Source organism: Podarcis bocagei, assembly GCF_964188305.1.
Source record: "Podarcis bocagei genome assembly, chromosome: 16".
Lineage (NCBI taxonomy): Eukaryota > Metazoa > Chordata > Lepidosauria > Squamata > Lacertidae > Podarcis > Podarcis bocagei.
In genome coordinates this window covers 15,502,427-15,521,436 of record NC_138142.1, presented here as the reverse complement: position 1 = coordinate 15,521,436, position 19,010 = coordinate 15,502,427, and the positions used below count along the sequence as shown (strand labels likewise).

General features: G+C 47.3%; 1 protein-coding gene across 4 annotated transcripts in view; it reads right to left on the bottom strand.

The window, feature by feature from the left end:
- The window catches only part of LOC308575907 (carbonic anhydrase 15-like), a 48,346-nt gene that overhangs the window by 10,939 nt on the left and 18,397 nt on the right, over window positions 1-19,010 (bottom strand). Inside the window, exons 3-4 of one of the 4 annotated variants that reach the window (XM_081175045.1) lie at window positions 4,181-4,201; window positions 3,580-3,615 (exon numbers count right to left, since the gene is read on the bottom strand). In XM_081175045.1, coding sequence (XP_081031171.1) covers window positions 3,580-3,615; window positions 4,181-4,201 — 57 coding nt within the window. Of the gene's footprint in view, window positions 1-3,579; window positions 4,076-4,180; window positions 4,786-19,010 lie in introns of those variants that run through there. The other 3 variants (XM_081175044.1, XM_081175046.1, XM_081175043.1) reach the window with 3 other exon arrangements.

Here is a 19,010-nt window from a genome sequence, read left to right as displayed (position 1 = left end):
TGATGGCCATAATGGGGCGGCTGGCTGAGTACTTGTGACACCGTTGTTCAGGGGCTCTGAGTAGTGGAGGCCAGGGGGCCTGGGCTCCCCAAAAATTTCAAATAAAAGGGCCGGCCGCCACCAAAGTTCTGCAGCGGCCATGCACACACACCACAGGGTGTGCTCGCATTATGCGGTCAAGCCGTGGGGCATCCTCATGACCCTGCAGCATGCGCAAGTGACGTCAGCACACTGCGGCTGCAGCAGTGGCAGCAGGTGATGCATTCCTTGGAGTCCACATCTGCTTCCCCCAGGAATCCTGCCACCCGAGGCGGTCACCTGACCTCCTGCATGGCTAGAAAGCGTGTTTTCCATAATAGAGAGCACGTGTTGCGGTGGGGGCCAAAAAGGCCACCCCACTGTTGTTGGGCAAATTGGCCACATGCTGTGATTGGGCAAGGAGTGTTGCTGGGGAGAATGTTATGTTGCTAAAGTGTGGGAGGGGTCAGAGGTCTTAAATACAGGACTTGCAGCCTGGGGCCTTCTCTTGGGCTGCGTGCACCGGATCACCCGCCCACCCTCCCTAAAGGGGGGGGGGGTTTGTTGTCCTCTGACCTTGCTTTGCCTGTCATGGGGTCATCTGCCTTGGGGCAGGGGCCTGGTAGGAATTTTGTCCATTTGGCTGATTGGCTGTTGCCATTTGGTTTTGTTTGTTTGTTTGTTTTTTCAAAAGATATTTATTAAAGTTTTTTTAAAATATAACAATGAAAAAAAAATTTAAAAAGAAACATAATACAAAATACAACATAAAAACAGTCAAAAAACAAATAATTTTCCATACCATATCTTCCTTACACTTATTTCCCCAGACCTCCTCATACCTCCCTTCTTTGTATTCCACTTCAATTTGTTAGTTCAGCAAATCCTTACCATTAAGCTTTTACCCATTTATAAACCTTTTTTTTTTCGTATCTCCTAAAGCATTACAGCTGGAAACCCCTTAGTTTCTATCCATTGCCATTTGGTTTTTGCCTACTGCATAGCAAATCGTCACAACTTGTAATGTTGGCGGTTAGGCATTGGTTAAAATTGGTTGGTGGAGGGGTAAATGCCTACCCCTCCGAAGGTGGTGCTGAAAGGGAATTCCGTTAAAGGAATCCAGGGGCTTGCCATCCCTTTCATCCTAGTCCCTGGCATCAGACTTGAGCTGTGCAAGCCCCAGGGGGCATGAGGGTGAGAGATGGGGGACTGATGCCCAGCTTCATTTCTCCCCAATATGGTTCTCCCTGACTGGCTTCCGCTGGAATCCGGAGGTCAGTTCTGTCCCTGGGGCAAGGACAGATAGTCGTAACCAATGCCTAAGCAACCACTCACGTGTGTGTATTTAAATAAAGTTGTGGCCAAATTCATGCCAAACACCTTTAACAAAAATTGATGTGTGAAGTGTGAGTTATTGGGGTGGCCTGGGGGACCTCGACACGCAACGAAGGCAAGAGTCTCATCCGTCGCTCTCCCCTCTTCTTCCCCTGGCCCCACCACTTAGCACTGGCCTGCGGCTCCTGGAAGGTTTCCCAGAAGGGAATGCAGTCCTCGATTGGAAACGGCTTCCCCCTGCACCTGAGTTAAATGGAGGCTATTTGTATCGATTAAAATCAACACCTCCGCCAGCAAACCTCTGCTACGCGGATGCCTCAGCCAAGACACTCATTAGTCTCTTTGTTCTTCCTTCCTTGCCTCCTGCCGCCAACGGGAGATGCCCTCAGGCTGGGATGACCTTCATTAATAATCACAAAGCAGGGCTTTTTCTTATTTATAATTCAGCAGGGTTTCCTCGCCGGACCTATCTTTAGTCTGACAGGCTAAATGAGCTATTTTGGTGAGCATTATCGCCTCTGAAGACCAACAGCAGATTCCATTCCAAATTCCTATTTATATCCACCTTCTCTCAAGGCATCCCTGGATTGGCTACAGCTCAGGGGCAGAATATATACATATATTGTGAGTGCACATCATCCCTGCTTTACAGAGGACTGTTATGAGAAGGGATGTGGCTCAGTGCTGCGCATCTATCTTGCATGCAGAAGGACTCGGGTTCAATCCGCATCATATTTAGGTAGCACCTTTTGCCTGAAACCCTTAGGTAGGCTGGACCAGTGTTATTTTTCTAGAAAAAGGGGTGCCAGAACTCACCAAGGGAATGGCAATGGCGCCCAACTGAGAGGTGCTGGAACTGAGTTCCAGTGAGTTCCGGCTGAAAAAGGCTTTGGACTGGACACGTCTTTATGCCACATAAGACCCATCTATGATTCTTCAGTTGTTCTGAGAGATAGTGTCCGGGACTGGGGCAGAGGAGGAGGAATGGTGGAGACCACCTCCCCATCCTGACCTTTCCAGGGAGGAGGAAGAGGAAGACAGTATAGATCTATAACAGGGGTTGGAGGGAGGTCACAGCTCAGAGGCAGATGAGGGGGAAAGTTGGGAAATAATGGAAGAGGAGTAGGCAGAAGTGGAGCGGCAGCTGACTGACACAGTGTCTTTAGAAAGCATCCCAGACCCTCCATCTCCCAGAACCCGGAGAGCCTTAAAAGTAGGAGAGCAAAGAGCTCAAAGACAAAGGGCACATAGCAGCACCCGTAGAAGTGATGAATGAGGAAGTGGGAGAGACATGGGTGGAGATTCACTCGGGACAATGCCATTATCCAAGAGGCTGGGTTCTATAGCCTCTCTCTGTAAAGATTGAAATAAAGAAAGGGCAGTAAGGAACTTTTCCTTGTCTTTATAATTTACTAGGCAACCAGCTTGGAGCCTCTGGGAGCATCCTGGAAGGTTCCTGCAGCCAGTCAGAACCCGTGATTTGGACTTTCGGAACAGATTCCGTTCGACTTCCAAGGTGTGACTGTATACAGTGGTATCTTGGTTCTCGAACGTAATCGGTTCCAGAAGTCCGTTCGACTTCCAAAAACATTTGAAAACCAAGGCACAGCTTCCAATTGGTGCTGGCGCCCCAGAAACAAAAGCCTACAACCGCGCTGGACATTCAGCTTCCGAAAAACATTCACAAACGGGAACACTTACTGGTACTTCCAGGTTTGCGGCGTTCGGGTTCTGATTTGTTCATCAACTAAGCCATTTGAGAACCAAGGTTCCACTGTGGGTGGATGTATTATTAGTTTTCAATTACAATCCATGGAAAGGGATTCTTTTAACCTCCAGTTTGCTAGTAAAACTGAATTATAAAGTTTTGTGAAATGATGCAATAGTGAATTACTGTGTCGCGAAATGATGCGTGTCGAAAAAGTGTGTCACATGGAAAGTTTGGAAAGCTCCAAGCTAGACCAAGAGGCCTGGAGGACATAGCTGGGGCTGATGGGAGTTGTGGCCCAAAACATCTTTCGGGGCCCCAGGTTGAGGGGAAACTGTCTTAGGGCCCAGACACCCCATGCATTTAAAGCACATTTGATGCACGTGACTTCTATCCCAGAATCCCAGGGACTGTCATTTGCCCTGCACAGAGCTACCCTTAACAGACTATATTTCCTATGGCTCTTTGGGGAAGAAATGGAAGTGCAGACAGAGAAAAACCTCATTTCAAGTACTTACCACACTTAGGATCTTGTGAATCGTAGCACCAGGTACCTGGATTAGAGGGCATGGGAGGGACGAAGAAAGAAAACATGTAAGCTGATCGGAAGGGAAGAACCAGCCAAGAACCAGGACCTGCTACTTCCGATGGAAGGGGCGGGGCAGACATGCATTCTCCAACGAAACAAACGAAAGGATCATAGAGCTGGGAAAGGTGCAGAAAAGGGCATTGATCGCATGAGGTCACGGCAAACAAAATAGTCATCATTCCCTCGCAATAAGAAACAGGGTGTCCCATTTCCCGCCCCCGCCCCCGGACTTTTGCAGGGGAATCTGGCTCAGAAGCAACCAGTTTTAAAAAAAGAGGTCCTATGGGTTATAAATGAAACCCCAGTCAGGAATCTTGCAGTTTTGTTTCAGAGCACTTGACTGGACCGTTACGTTTTCGGCTGGAATATTGCCATAGGCCGTTCATTATACACAGACATGCACACGTGCGCGCGCACACACACATACACACTGTCTCCTTAATCCCGCCCCCCCAAAAAAATCTGCAGTCGTGCTCCTTTCTCCGCTTGTAATGTCCAAATCTCCCCCAAGCCAGCATGCCAAACCATACCTGCTCCTTTCCTCTTGGGGCCTGCAGCAGTAAGAGAAAGGAGAAGCAGAGAGAGAAGTGAATATGAAAAGAGACCTTCAGAAGAGAGCTCACTTGATCTGATGCTTGGATTGGAAAAGGTTCTGTGCCTCATTTCCTTGGGTCTCTCTCAGCCCTTGCCAGGGATGGAACCTGGGACTTTGTTCCTGCAAATCAGAAGCTCCGTCCCTGAGCTATGAGCCTTCCCTTAAAAAGAAACTGTCTTATACTGAGTCAGGCCATTGGTCTTCCTCGCTCGGGACTGGCTACAGCCTCGGCCCAGTATACCTGAAGGAGTGTCTCCACCCCCATTGTTCAGCCCGGACACTGAGTTCCAGCTCTGAGGGCCTTCTGGCGGTTCCCTCACTGTGAGAAGCGATGTTACAGGGAACCAGGCAGAGGGCCTTCTCGGTGGTGGCACCCGCCCTGTGGAACACCCTCCCACCAGATGTCAAGGAAATAAACAACTACCTGACTTTTATAAGACAACTGAAGACAGCCCTGTATCGGGAAGCATTAAATGTTTGATGCTTTATTATGCTTTTAATTATGTTGGGAGCTGCCCAGAGTGGCTGGGGAAACCCAGCCAGATGGGTGGGGTATAAATATTGTTGTTGTTGTTGTTGTTGTTGTTACAGTGGTGCCTCGCAAGACGAAAAGAATCCATTCTGTGATTCTCTTCGTCTAGCGGTTTTTTTGTCTTGCGAAGCAAGCCCATTGACGGATTAGCGGATTAGCGGCTTTTAGCGGCTTATCTGCCGATTGGATCAGCTGATAAGCGGCTTAGCGGCTTAGAAAAAGGGGGGGAAGGGGGAAAAACCAGCAGGAACTTGCAAGACATTGTCGTCTTGCGAAGCAAGCCCATAGGAAATTCGTTTTGCGAAGCACCTCCAAAACGGAAAACTCTTTCGTCTAGCGAGTTTTCCGTCTTGCGAGGCATTCGTCTTGCGGGGCACCACTGTACTATAATACACTGAACTGTGGCAGCTCCCCAGGGTTTTAGGCAGGGGACATTCCTAACCCTACCTGGAGGTGCCGGGAATTGAACCTGGGATCTTCTGACACCAGGAAGAACTTTCTGAGGGTAAGAGCTGTTCAACAGTGGAACAGACTCCCTCAGGCAGTTGTGGACTCTCCTTCATTGGCATTTCTTAAGCAGTAGTTGGGTGGCCTTCTGTCATGGATGCTTTAGTTGAGATCCCTGCATTGCAGGGGGTTTGGACTAGAGCAGGGGTCAGCAAACCTTTTCAGCAGGGGGCCAGTCCACTGTCCCTCAGACCTTGTGGGGGGCCGGACTATATTATTGGGGGGGGGGATGAATGAATTCCTATGCCCCACAAATAACCCAGAGATGCCTTTTAAATAAAAGGACATATTCTACTCATGTGGAAAACACACTGATTCCCGAACCATCTGTGGGCCGGATTCAGAAGGCGATTGGGCTGGATCCAGTCCCCAGGTCTTAGTTTGCCTACCCACTAGAGAACCCTTTGGTCCTTTCCAAATTCCATGATTATGTGACTGCAAAGCAGATCCTCTGTCACTGAGCTACAGCCTCCCCCTGATCGTAAAGAACCAACCAGCCACATAATTGCACTGTCCCTCTTCATTTTGGTGGGATGACCAAATGGAGGGTGGTTCTTTATGTATCTATGGTGTCTTGGGTTCAGTGAAGCATGTTAATGCATCTCCCCAGAGGAATTCAGAGTGGGCTGAAGAAAGAACAGCGAGGCATTGATTAAGGACATGATGGACTGCGACCAAGAATGCACAGTGATTAATCTCCACGCATCGTGCTTTGGGGAGAGTGATCCCTCAAGTTGTTTCTCAGAGGATAAAGTCAGGTCCAACTTCATTGCACGCTATCAGAAATCGTCAGGGATGGACCAGCCAGCATTATGTGGGTGGGGAGTTGTCACAACAGACCCTCCAAGTGTTCCTGTTTCCCAGGGAGGTCCCTGATTCAGAGAAGCCGTCCCGGTTTCTGATTCGATCCTGGAATGTCTCACATTTCCTTAGGATGTCCCTGTTTTCATTGGAGAAATGTTGGAGGGTATGGAGTTATCCAACCACCGAGCCGTCTGAAGGCAATCCTTTATAGGGAACGTTTAATGTTTTATTATGTTTTTATATATGTTGGAAGCTGCCCAGAGTGCCTGGGGCAACCCAGTAAGATGTGTGGGGTATAAATAGGGAAATTATCGTTATGGAATGGAACGTCCCTATTTTCATCAGAGAAACGTTGGAGGGTATGTCAGAATGATTCAAGTAATTTAAGGCCAGTATCCAGGGCTAAAGGCTAGCTTGTAAAAATACAGAACAATTCTATTGTGATTGATCTGTTTCAAATCATCAGACTTCCAGAACGGGAGGCAGAGTGAAATACAGGTGAAACTAGGAAAATTAGAATATTGTGGAAAAGTTCATTTATTTCAGTAATTCAACTTAAAAGGTGAAAATAATATATGAGATAGACTCATGACATGCAAAACGAGATATGTCAAGCCTTTACTTGTTATAATTGTGAAGATTATGGTGTACAGCTGATGAAAACCCCAAATTAACAATCTCAGAAAATTAGAATATTGTGAAAAGGTGCAGTAGCTATTCATTTTTTTTATAAGATATTTATTAAGATTTTCAAGAAATTACAAAATAGAAAAAACAAAAGAAAAATACAAAAAAGAAAAATACAAAATAAAAATAGTTAAAAACAATTCAATCATCACATATTTTTCATTTACTTATTTCCCGGACTTCCCCACGCCTTCCTTCTCTGTATTCCAATTCAAATTATTATTTCAGCAAATCCCTCCCCTCTTTCAAATCCTTTCCATAATTCATAATATTCTGTCATCACATTACCTTAATCTATTTTCATCTTATCTTATATATATATAAAAAGAAAAGGGAAAAAAAACTTAAAGTTTAAAACTTAAATCTTAATTTTTACCAACTTCTCCTACCATAACATTCTTACCTAATTCTTTAAAAAAAATTATTAGAGCCAAATAATTTCATTTCAACATTTTCCTAACATTCATCAATTTAATAAAACAGTCCTAATTAAAAATAAAAAATAAGAAATCCAATCTTCATCCAGCGTCCCTTCCTCCTGGTCCCGGGTTTTGTCAGTCCTTTCTATCCTATTAATCTAGCACATTAACCTGGCAATCTTATATCCGAGGCCCTCAAGTCTCTTCCATATCTCCATATCCCTTCCACAGCTCTTCTTCATATTTTCCTTTTGTTCGTGGGAACTCCAGCTTGGTAATATTTTTGACCCTTTTCAACAAAACAGTCCCTTTTCCATAGTCCAGACCGGGCTCGATGTAGTATTTAGAAACATGTACCAGATTCCCTTCAAAGTTAAGAGCCCCCACAGCACCAGACATCTGACGGCCCCTTTCCAGACTCGAAAAGTCCAAATCTCCCTGTATAGGGGGGTCTATCCAACCCCCCATTTCCAAACCAAACCAGATTTTATCTTTCCAAGTCTGGTCTTTTCCAAGTTCATTTGTCAAATCCAAAAATTTATATTCCTGCTGGGCCTCAGCTCCTTCCGTCTCTGGCGCCCAAGATTCAGCAGAAACCTCTTCTCTCAGCTGTTCTGTCATGGCACGCTCCTGTTTTAATTCCTGGGTGGGCTCCCTATAGTTTCCCACCACCTGTTCAAAGGTTCTGGCCGCATTAGTCATCAAATCCGTCTTCTGGCTTAAATGATCCAGTAGGGCATTTATTTTGCAGAAAGCACCCAACAGTGCTTCTGCAGACATTATCTTGCAAGGTCGCAAACCCTTTCCCACAGTTGTAATTAGTGACAGCTGCAAGCTCCCAAGGATTATACAATTCCACAGTTCCCCTCTAGGGGGAAAAGCTTCTGGTTGTTCTTTCTCTTAAAAACAATAGCAACAAAGTCTCTTTTTTAAGAGGAGATTTCACCCCTCCCATACTCAAGAATCTCCTGATCATCTCCTGATGGTCTCTGCTGACTCCACAGAGAGAAGGAGGCGTGTCCTGCCTATCTACTTATTCTGCCCAGCAACATATCTGTGTGTGTGAGAGAGAGTCAGTCAGTCAGTGTATCGGAGAGAGTGAGAGTGTTAGAGATCTTAGAGATAAGATTGCTGCTAAGAGCAGCTGCAGACTCTCAGTGTAGCATTGATTTATGCTTAGAATATTCAGCTCTGTATATAGCTTTGTATCATAGTTGTAGATATAGAATAAAAGGAAGATATTCTCCAGAGCTGCTCTCCGAGTGGTTTATACTCTGCAAGACTCTGCAAAACTCTGCTGCGCAACGACTGTATTATTGAGACAGTGAATCTGGTGCTCTCAGCTCTAAGCTGTGAGTCCACAGCACTGTGACCTGTTCCTGTGAGAAAGGAGGTCTCTGGCGGTGCTACCCAGCTCGCCTAGCCCAGTCGGGGTTGAGGTGCATGAGTCCAGTTGGCGCACTGGCTCTAGGGCGATGCTGACAGTAATCAATGACAGCTGCAAGCTCCCAAGGATTATACAATTCCACAGTTCCCCTCTAGGGGGAAAAGCTTCTGGTTGTTCTTTCTCTTAAAAACAATAGCAACAAAGTCTCTTTTTTAAGATGTTTTGTCCATATTTGTTCTTTTAAGATGTGAAAGGAGGCAATGGAGTCACTATGTTTCTCTTCTTATAACTATCTGTCAAAAACATTTGTTTCTGGTCAATGAGCTTCAAACGTCAATCCTGACACCCCGCTCCAGGATCAGGACGGTGGGAAATTACTTTGCTTTAGATTCACTTCTGCAGGTTTAAACAGCTCAAAAAAAGAGAGATCCCCCTTCTTCTCCTGCTACCGAAGGGGGATTCAGCGATTTTAAATGATGAAAGTCGATCCTTCAAAGGTGATTTTTAAAACTCTAGTTTGCTTTGTCTTTGCTTTGTTCTGGCTACAGGGAAACGGAAGGGTGACTTCCTGTTTAAACCTTCCCGTTTCAGTACCAAATTAAGGTGGATTTTTAAGTCCAAATTCCTTTCTATTTCACCAGTTCGCCAGTTCTTATTTAAGGTCCAAATATTCAATGTTCCAGTACTCACGGTTGGTTATTTTAGATGCCAAATTGTCCCAGGAAAAAGGCAGTGCGCTCCGGCAACGGCTGTGCGGCTTTGCTCCGCAGAAAAAGCGATTGACTAACAGCACCGCGCCACTTCCCCCTCTTCTCTTCGGAGCCCGTTTGTGGGTTCCTTTGCGGGTTGGGGGGTGCTAAGGGTGCCCGCTGAGTCCCACGGTCACAGGCTTCATCCGCCTGTGATTTCCAGAAGGGTCCCCGCTTCGCCGCAGCGGAAAAGACCCGTTTCTTGCGGAGCTGGTCCCTCCAGTTTAGAGGGAGTCCGCCATTGCTGGTGGCGCCACCCCGGAAGTCAGTAGCTATTCAATCCATAACACCTGCAATGGGTCCATGAGCCTTTAGATGGTCTCTCAGTCTGGTTCAGTAGGAAGCACAATCATGGGGAAGGCTGCTGACCTGACATTTGTGCAGAAAGCCATCATTGAGGCCCTCCATAAGGAGGGAAAGCCTCAAAAGGTAATTGCAGAAGAAGTTGGATGTTCCCAAAGTGCTGTATCAAAGCACATTAATGGAAAGTTATGTGGAAGGGGAAAGTGTGGAAGAAAAAGGTGCACAAGCAGCAGGGATGACCACAGCCTGGAGAGGATTGTCAGGAAAAGACCATTCGAACGTTTTGGGGACTTTCACAAGGAGTGGACTGAGGCTGGAGTTAGTGCATCAAGAGCCACCACACACAGACGGATCTTGTGAGATCTCACCCGAAATTGGAGGTGGAAGTGGCACAGTGGGGACGCCGATGGAGGCAGGTGGCATGGTTGCAGTGCCAGCGACAGAGGGGCTTTCACTTCAAGCGGCAAAAGGGGACATTGCAATCCCTGTCTGCTGCTCATAAACTGTCAAGTAATCTCCGATGAGCTTATGGCAGCCATGGGGGTTGCAACTGGCCTACTTCACAAGGCCGTTGTGCAAGGAAGTGGACTGTCCTAGTCTCCCCCTTCCATTATATGATGAACCTTGGGCCCAGCAGCCAAATATGGCCCCTGAGGCCTCTCCATTTGGCCACATCCCTCCTCAGATATACATCACCATTGTATGCTTTCGACTGGCTAGAATGTGCCTTTGAACTCTGCTCATGCCTCTTGCCTGCCTGTATGGAGGAGGGAGAATGACTGCATACAGAAACTAGACTACTGCACAAAGGCAAAAGTTACGTTAATTGCTTTGTGAACTTTTTCCTCTGGTCCTGCCCCCATGTGGCCCCTGGAAGGTTGCCTGGACAGATATGTGGCCCCCAGTCCACACAAAAAGTCTCCCCACCATTAACAGCCACCTGTCCCATTACAGTGACACCTCGCAAGACGAATGCCTCGCAAGACGAAAAACGCGCAAGACGAAAGAGTTTTCCGTTTTTTGAGTCATTCCGCAAGATGAATTTCCCTATGGGCTTGCTTCGCAAGACGAAACGTCTTGCGAGTTTGTTTCCTTTTTTTTAAAGCCGCTAAGCCGTTAATAGCCGCTAAGCCACTAAGCCGCTAAGCTGTTAATAGCCGCTAAGCCGCTAAGCTGTTAATAGCCACTAAGCCGCTAATACCCGTGTTTCGCAAGACGAAAAAACCACAAGACGAAGAGACTCGTGGAACGGATTAATTTCGTCTTGCGAGGCACCACTGTAAAACCAAACTCATTCCCATTCTTAAAGGCCCATTTAATGCCTTCTTTCAGACTCTTCAAAGGGAGCGACAAATCTGCCCACTCCTTAAATTCAAACATTCATACCCCTCCTGGATTATTATTTTTTATCTGGGTTTATTTTTATTTTTTCTATTTTGCTTTCATCTTCTATCTATTAATAATAGATCTGAAGAGCCTGTATTTTATTTAGCCAAGAGAATCTCTTGTTCGGCATTCAATATTTGCTTTTCTCTTCTAATTATCCCTGGAACCTGCCTACGTTTGTTTTCCTAGCATCCCCTTTGGAAACTGATTGCATGTGGTTGTGTGTGTGTGTTTGTGTGTATCTTCTCCTCCTCCTTTTCTTTACATCTCCTCTTAACCGGGTGCCCTTTGCCGGGTGTTTACGTCAGATTTCATCAAAATGAAATTCCGCTAGAGTTACCCTTCTAGCTACTCTTTAAATATTTCCACAATATGGGTCCCTGTCAAGACTCGTGAGATCTGGCCTTATTATTTCTTCCAGAAAAGCTCTTAAGATTTTATAGCTCCAGACCCAGAAGAAATACAGTGGTTTTATGTTTCAGCAGGGAATTATTTAAAATGTGTAGAATAATGCAAAGAAAACTTCCTTGTGTTTGCTAGCCTCTGTCCCAAGCCTTATCCTCCACAAATGTGCCTAATCTTCGTTTTAAAAGCCATGCAAGTTGGTGACCCCCATTGCAGGCGTGAATTCTGTGTGCTGTGAATTGGGACACCTGATGCATAGATAAAGGTAAAGGGACCCCTGACCATTAGGTCCAGTCGTGACCAACTCTGGGGTTGCGGCGCTCATCTCGTTTTATTGGCCGAGGGAGCCGGCGTACAGCTTCCGGGTCATGTGGCCAGCATGACTAAGCCACTTCTGGCAAACCAGAGCAGCGGACGGAAACGCTGTTTAACTTCCCGCCAGAGTAGTACCTATTTATCTATTTGCATTTTGATGTGCTTTCAAACTGCTAGGTTGGCAGGAGCAGGGACCGAGCAACGGGAGCTCACCCCGTTGCGGGGATTCGAACAGCCGACCTTCTGATCGGCAAGTCCTAGGCTCTGTGGTTTAACCCACAGCGCCACCCGCGTCCCAACTATCACCCAAAAATGGCCAAGCTGCCCAGGTAATGCAATCAGTGACCATTCTCAGGTATCCTGGCAAACAGGATTTCTTCCTGTGATGTATTTCTGCTGTAGACCACCTCCTTCTGTGATGTATGTATGATGTTTTGGGGGGTGGTCTTGAGCTACAGGGTGGGCTTGCACACCATTGTTCTGGGTTCCTCTTCCCTCCCTGCGTAGGTTGAGTGAGGACCCTGTTGCAACAGTTTAATAAAGATCAGGCTTACTAGCTGCTTTGCTTCTCAATATACTTTGGTTGGCCTCTGTTATTTTCTCCTACCGATAGGGAACACACTTAAGGACTCTTTACGAGCTCTTGGATACCCCATAAAGGAAAAGGAGCAGTTTTTTTCTCATAACAGCGTGTGACATTAACATATGAGAGTGCTGGAGGTGAAATAGTTAAACAGGTTACCCAATCAGAACCCAGGGGGGTGGAGTCAGAGGGACTATAAAACCAGCTTTGGGAGGCGCGAAGGGAGGAGTTCATTGGGAGATGGGTGGTTGGTTGGAGTGGGAGTGAATTGGGATAGAGTCAGTGGGTAGGTTGAGTGAGTGTAGCGAAGTAAGGTGAGTCAGGAACAGTTAAGAACTAGGAAGACAAGTAAATAGAGCGGTACCTCAGGTTACATACGCTTCAAGTTAAAGACTCCACTAACCCAGAAATAGTGCTTCAGGTTAAGTACTTTGCTTCAGGATGAGAACAGAAATCGTGCTCCGGCAGCATGGCAGCAGCAGGAGGCCCCATTAGCTAAAGTGGTGCTTCAAGTTAAGAACAGTTTCAGGTTAAGTATGGACCACCGGAATGAATTAAGTACTTAACCTGAGGTACCACTATATCTGAGAGGTGGTTTAGTGAGTGAGAGCAGGTAGCGGAAGTTATAGGTCTGGATAGGCACCCCATAATTGTAATTGACTGATACCATTTATGAAACCACACGCTTGTTAAACTGCAATAAATAAACAGAAGTTTATGTTCCAATTTAACCCTGACTGGACTCAGTATTGCACCAGGTAGGGCCTGGGTGGTGGCAGCGAGAAATAAAGTGGCGGCACAGGGATCAATAGACGGTGAAACGTCTGGGGACCCTGTGTGATCACCACACAGGGCGGTCAGTTTCCTTTAAATAAATAAAATAAATGAAACCTTACTGAATGCTTCAGTAGAGGATGTCTACTGAAGATGTTGTCTTAAAACAAACAACATCTTTGAAGTACATGGAGATGCCTTGCAAACACAGGAGGAGGGGAAAGGACTTATCTGCAGACTTCCAGTCACACAGCCATGGGACTGAGAGAAGATGAGGCTCCCATTTTCTTTAATTACACACATCTCTCTTTTTCGGTAGCGGGAAGGCACAGCCAGAGCCAGGAGACCTGAGGGACTCTGGCTGCTCCTGCTGTGCTCTTTATTTCTCCTACAAAACTTTCACTGTTCTTCCCTTCCTTTCTACACATCTCTTTTTTAAAAAAAAACAAAATTATTTTTTATTCAAAATTATAACAAGACATATTATCCAAAAACATATCATCCTTGTTCCCCCCCCCCCATTTTTCCTCCCTCCCCCTCCCACACAACCCCCCCACCCCCCCACCCCGATTTCCCTCAGTTCCAGTCTTTGGTTTCTCTAAGAATGCTGTTTTCTGCATGTTACCCCTTCTATGCCTCTCTCTAAGGATGGATAGAACTGTTTCCGTCCCTCATTTTTCCAGGCCAATATTCCACCATTTATTTATTTATTGAATTTATATACCGCCCTATACCCGGGGGTCTCAGGACGTTTCACAGAATAAAATCAAGATATAAAACCACAAAATACACAATAAAAATAATAATAACAACAACCCAATAGCCCCACCACCCACAAAAAAACCCACATTTTAAAAGGGCATAGGATGTAAATCAGATCAACCAAAGGCCTGGTTAAAGAGACCTTTGCATGGTGCCCAAAGGTGTATAATGAAGGCTCCAGGCAAACTTCCCTGGGGAAAGCATTCCACAGAATTGGTGCTTTTGAATTATGGTGCTGGAGGAGACTCTTGAGAATCCCATGGACTGCAAGAAGATCAAACCTCTCCATTCTGAAGGAAATCAGCCCTGAGTGCTCACTGGAAGGACAGATCCTGAAGCTGAGGCTCCAATACTGTGGCCGCCTCATGAGAAGAGAAGACTCCCTGAAAAGACCCTGATGTTGGGAAAGTTGGAGGGCACAAGGAGAAGGGGGCGACAGCAGTGGCGTAGCGTGGGTTGTCAGCACCCGGGGCAAGGCAAGTAACCCGTGGATTTGCGCCCCCTAACCCTAACCCTAACCCCCAGATGTTGCGGCCGGTGCGGCCGGGCCCCCCTGCACCCCCCACGCTACGCCACTGGGCGACAGAGGATAAGATGGTTGGACAGTGTTCTCAAAGCTACCAGCATGAGTTTGACCAAACTGCAGGAGGCAGTGGAAGACAGGAGTGCCTGGCATGCTCTGGTCCAGGGGGTCACGAAGAGTCGGACATGACTAAACGACTAAACAACAACAAGCCCCAAGCTATGGACCTGCTCCTTCAGAGGACGTGTAACCCCATCAAGAGCAGACAATCTCCCATCCCTCTGTTCCAAGGAACCACCCACTAATAGTGTCTCAGTCTTCTCTGGATTGAGCTTCAGTTTGTTGGCTCTCATCCAGTCCGTTACTGAGGAAGACACTGGTCCAGTACTTCCACTGCCTCACCTACAGATGTAAAGGAGAAATAGAGCTGAGTGACATCAGCATACTGCGGACGACGTACTCCAAACATCCGGATAATCCCACCCAGCGGTTTCATGTAGATGTTAAACAACGTGGGGATAGGATTGACCCCTGTGGAACCCCACGTTGAAGGTTCCATGGGGCTGAAAAGCATCTCCCAAGCAACACCCTCTGGGAACGATCATCCAAGTAGGACTGGAACCACCGCAAATTGGTGACACCCACTCCTAGTTGGGAGACTCGCTCCAGAAGGATACCATGCTTAATGGTATCAAAAGCTGCTAAAAGGCCGAGAACAATTTACAGGGACATGTTTCCCTTGTCTCTCTCTCTCGACAGAGGTCATCGTACAGGGCGACCAGAGCAGTTTCTGTGTCAAAACCAGGCCTAAACCCCGACTGAAATGGATCCAAAAAATCAGTTTTGTTATGTGTGCCGGCATGGTTGCTCATGAGCGAACAGGCAAGACCCCCACTGGTCTTTTCAAGGCTTTATTATCTGTACAAAAACATTCACATTGCAGAACGTTTCAATTCCATGTCTTGCTCAGTCACTAGCAGAATCTGGGAGTGGGCGGTCCTTAAACTTTCCCCGGCAGAGTAGTCTTTTGACCTCCATCCTACGCCTCCCCTCTCTGCGCGTAAACCGGCTGCCTCCCCCCCCCCCGCGCTTTGCTCCTGCTCGATGCTGTGGCTCTCCCTTGCCTCCTCCGAGTCCTGCACCCCTTCCCCACTAGAGGCGTGGTTTCCCTCCTCCGCAGAGGAAGTGCTGCTTCTCACGATCTTTGGAGGCTCCCTGTAACCCAACTGCCCATCCACCTCTCCAGTGTGGTGTAGTGGTTAAGAGCGGTAGTCTCGTAATCTGGTGAACTGGGTTCGCGTCTCCGCTCCTCCACATGCAGCTGCTGGGTGACCTTGGGCCAGTCACACTTCTTTGAAGTCTCTCAGCCCCACTCACCTCACAGAGTGTTTGTTGTGGGCAGTGGCGTAGCGTGGGGGGTGCCAGGGGTGCCGGCCGCACCGGGCGCAACATTGGGGGGGGCGCGTTTGGCCGGCCCTTTGCAAGACAAAAGTCCATAGGGAAATCTCCGGGACAGCGGGGAAGCGCAGCGCGTCTTCCCCACTGTCCTCGGACCTCCTCCGAAGCCTGGCGGTGGGGCAGAGAGACCTCCTCCCGCCGCCAGGCTTCGGAAGGATGCTCCGAAGGCTGGTGGTGGGAGGAGGGCTCTCCGCCCCACCGCCAGGCTTCGGAAGGCTGCTCCGAAGCCTGGCGGCGGGAGGAGGGCTCTCCGCCCCACCGCCAGGCTTCGGAAGGCTGCTCCGAAGCCTGGCGGCGGGAGGAGGGCTCTCCGCCCCACCGCCAGCCTTCGGAAGGCTCCTCCGAAGCCTGGCGGTGGGGCGGAGAGACCTCCTCCCACCGCCAGGCTTCGGAAGGCTGCTCCGAAGCCTGGCGGTGGGGCGGAGAGACCTTCTCCCCACGCCAGCCTTCGGATGGCTGTCCTGAAGACTTGTGGTGGGAGCAGTGGCGTAGCGTGGGGGTGCAGGGGGGGCCTGCCGCACTTGGCACAACATCTGGGGGGCGCGCGGAAGAGACTCGAGTGCTAAAATCCACGGGTTAGGGGGCGCAAATTACTTGCCTTGCCCCGGGTGCTGAGAACCCACGCTACGCCACTGGTTGTGGGGGAGGAAGGAGGAAGGGAAAGGAGAATGTTAGCCGCTTTGAGACTCCTTAAAGGGAGTGAAAGGCGGGATATCAAATCCAAACTCTTCTCTTCTTCTTCTCTCGCCTCTGAGCTGATGGCAGTTCCCTGACAAGTTTCTTCCAAATGCGCCTTTGGCATCATAGAACTGTAGAGTTGAAAGAGACCCAAGGGTAATCTAGTCCAACCCCCTGAATTGCAGGGATATTCAGCTGGCCCATACAGGAATCGAACCCACTCCCTTGGCATTATCAGCACCATGCTCTAACCAGCTGAGCTTCTTTCTTTTTTTTAAGTCTTGGAAATTCAATTGTTTTATATACTAGTGAAAAGGGTTTGCAAAATGCGTTATCAGCCACATTACTATAAAGCTGGTGGTCGCCACATGTAAACCTGTTGATAATTTAGTTGGAGAAGATGATCTAGCCGGGAATAGATGTTTCCATACAACCCTGAAGGAATAGCGTCATTAGAATCCCGTAGCAAAACTAAATAGAGGAATGACTATTGTAAAGATGCTTGTGAGATGGGGAAATGTTTATGTTATTTTTTTTTATGCCCATGTTTAGTTTATCTAGTTTTATCTTTTCATGCATCCGTGAAAAACCAATAAAAATTAGGTTAGAAATCTTTTGTCAGCATTCCGGTGCAAATTGCTCTTTACAAACACATTTGTGCGATCGATACTCCCCCAATGTAATGCATTTTTTATATGTTGCTTTCACACAGTTACGCCCTCTTTAGGCACATTTTTCCTAATGTAAGTAATTTTGTACCCAGAATTGGGTTGGAGAATTGCATCACAACATCTGTAGAAGTATGGAATGCGGGGGGGAATGGGCTGTACTTCAGTTGGTGTGTCTTTTTCAAAAGTGTGAATTTGGTAGGGTTGCATTAAGATCCACACCAAACCAAATTGCTTCCCCAAGCACTGTCATTGAAATTCTAATTAATATTGATCCAGAGCAGATTCCAACATATAGTTAGCAGAGTAAAAACATAAACATGTTGCAGGATTCCCCAAAAGTAGACCAGAGGCCATTGTACAGTGGTATACTTCGGGTTAAGTACTTAATTTGTTCTGGAGGTCCGTTCTTAACCTGAAACTGTTCTTAACCTGAAGACCATCTTAGCTAATGGGGCCTCCTGCTGCCGCTGTGCTGCTGCTGCACGATTTCTGTTCTCATCCTGAAGCAAAGTTCTTAACCTGAAGCACTATTTCTGGGTTAGCAGAGTCTGTAACCTGAAGCGTATGTAACCTGAAGCGTATGTAACCTGAGGTGCCACTGTATTTCATTCAGCAGAGCTTTACTGCTACTGAAGGCAAATGAGCATAATGGTCACAAATCCAATACATTCAGGATTGTCACTGTCCGTAAGAAATCCAGTTGCAGCAGACTTAACTTAAACTTACAATAAGTTATAATAAGACTAAAACCTTAACACTAAGTATACTATGTACAGAACAGCATACCAGAAGAAAAAAGAGACAGAAAAGAGTGAAATCCAAGCTCTCTTTCTGGCCTTACTTTTATAGTCAGCATGACCTTGACAGAAAGAGATAACAGACCCAATTTAAGCAAACTGTATTCAGCTTCTCTGAAGGAATAACCCAAACATCATGAACCTTCTGCTTCTATCACACAGAGAAGCTTCCAGAACCCTCATGAAGTAATTAGAATAGGAAAGATCTCTACACATCAGATCAATACTTTCTGCACTAAGAAATGCAAACTGACAACCAGTACACTCTCTCTCTCTCTCTCTCTCTCTCTCTCTCTCTCTCTCTCTCTCTCTCTCTCTCTCTCTCTCTCTCTCCCCCCCCTCTCTCTCTCTCTTTCTCTCTCTCTCTCCCTCTCTCTCTCTCTCTCTCTCTCTCCCTCTCTCTCTCTCTCTCTTTCTCTCTCTCTCTCTCTCTCTCTCTCCTCTCTCTCTCTCTCTCTCTCTCTCTCTCCCTCTCTCTCTCTCTCTCTCTGATTTCCCCAAAGGCAAGAAAGAGTTCAGCTCAGGATCTGGGCCCTTTCTAGCAGTTGTGCAGTTAAGGCAGGCATAGGCAAATTCGGCCCTCCAGGTGTTTTGGGACTACAACTCCCATCATCCCTGACCACTGGTCCTGTTAGCTAGGGATGATGGGAGTTGTAATCCCAAAACATCTGGAGGGCCGTTTACCTATGCCTAAGGCCTGCAAATGAGGCAGTTCCTCCAGCAATATCAGCAGCCCTCAGCCAATTCCAACCACCTTCCTTCCTAAAACCTGTCCAGGGGATGTCATTGCCTCCTAGCTCCCTCCTCCTTGGAAAATAAGAACCAGCTAGATCAAACCTACAACCCTTTTGGTCCAACATCCCATTCTCCCAGCGTTCAACCAACTTCCTGCAAGTAACCCTCAAGCAGGATGTGAGCACAGCATCATCTCTCCCCTCATATGGCTTCCAGCAACTGGTACCCAGAAGCATTGCTTCTTCCAAGCATGGAGCCAGAGCATAGCCATCAGGACTCGTAGCCATCAA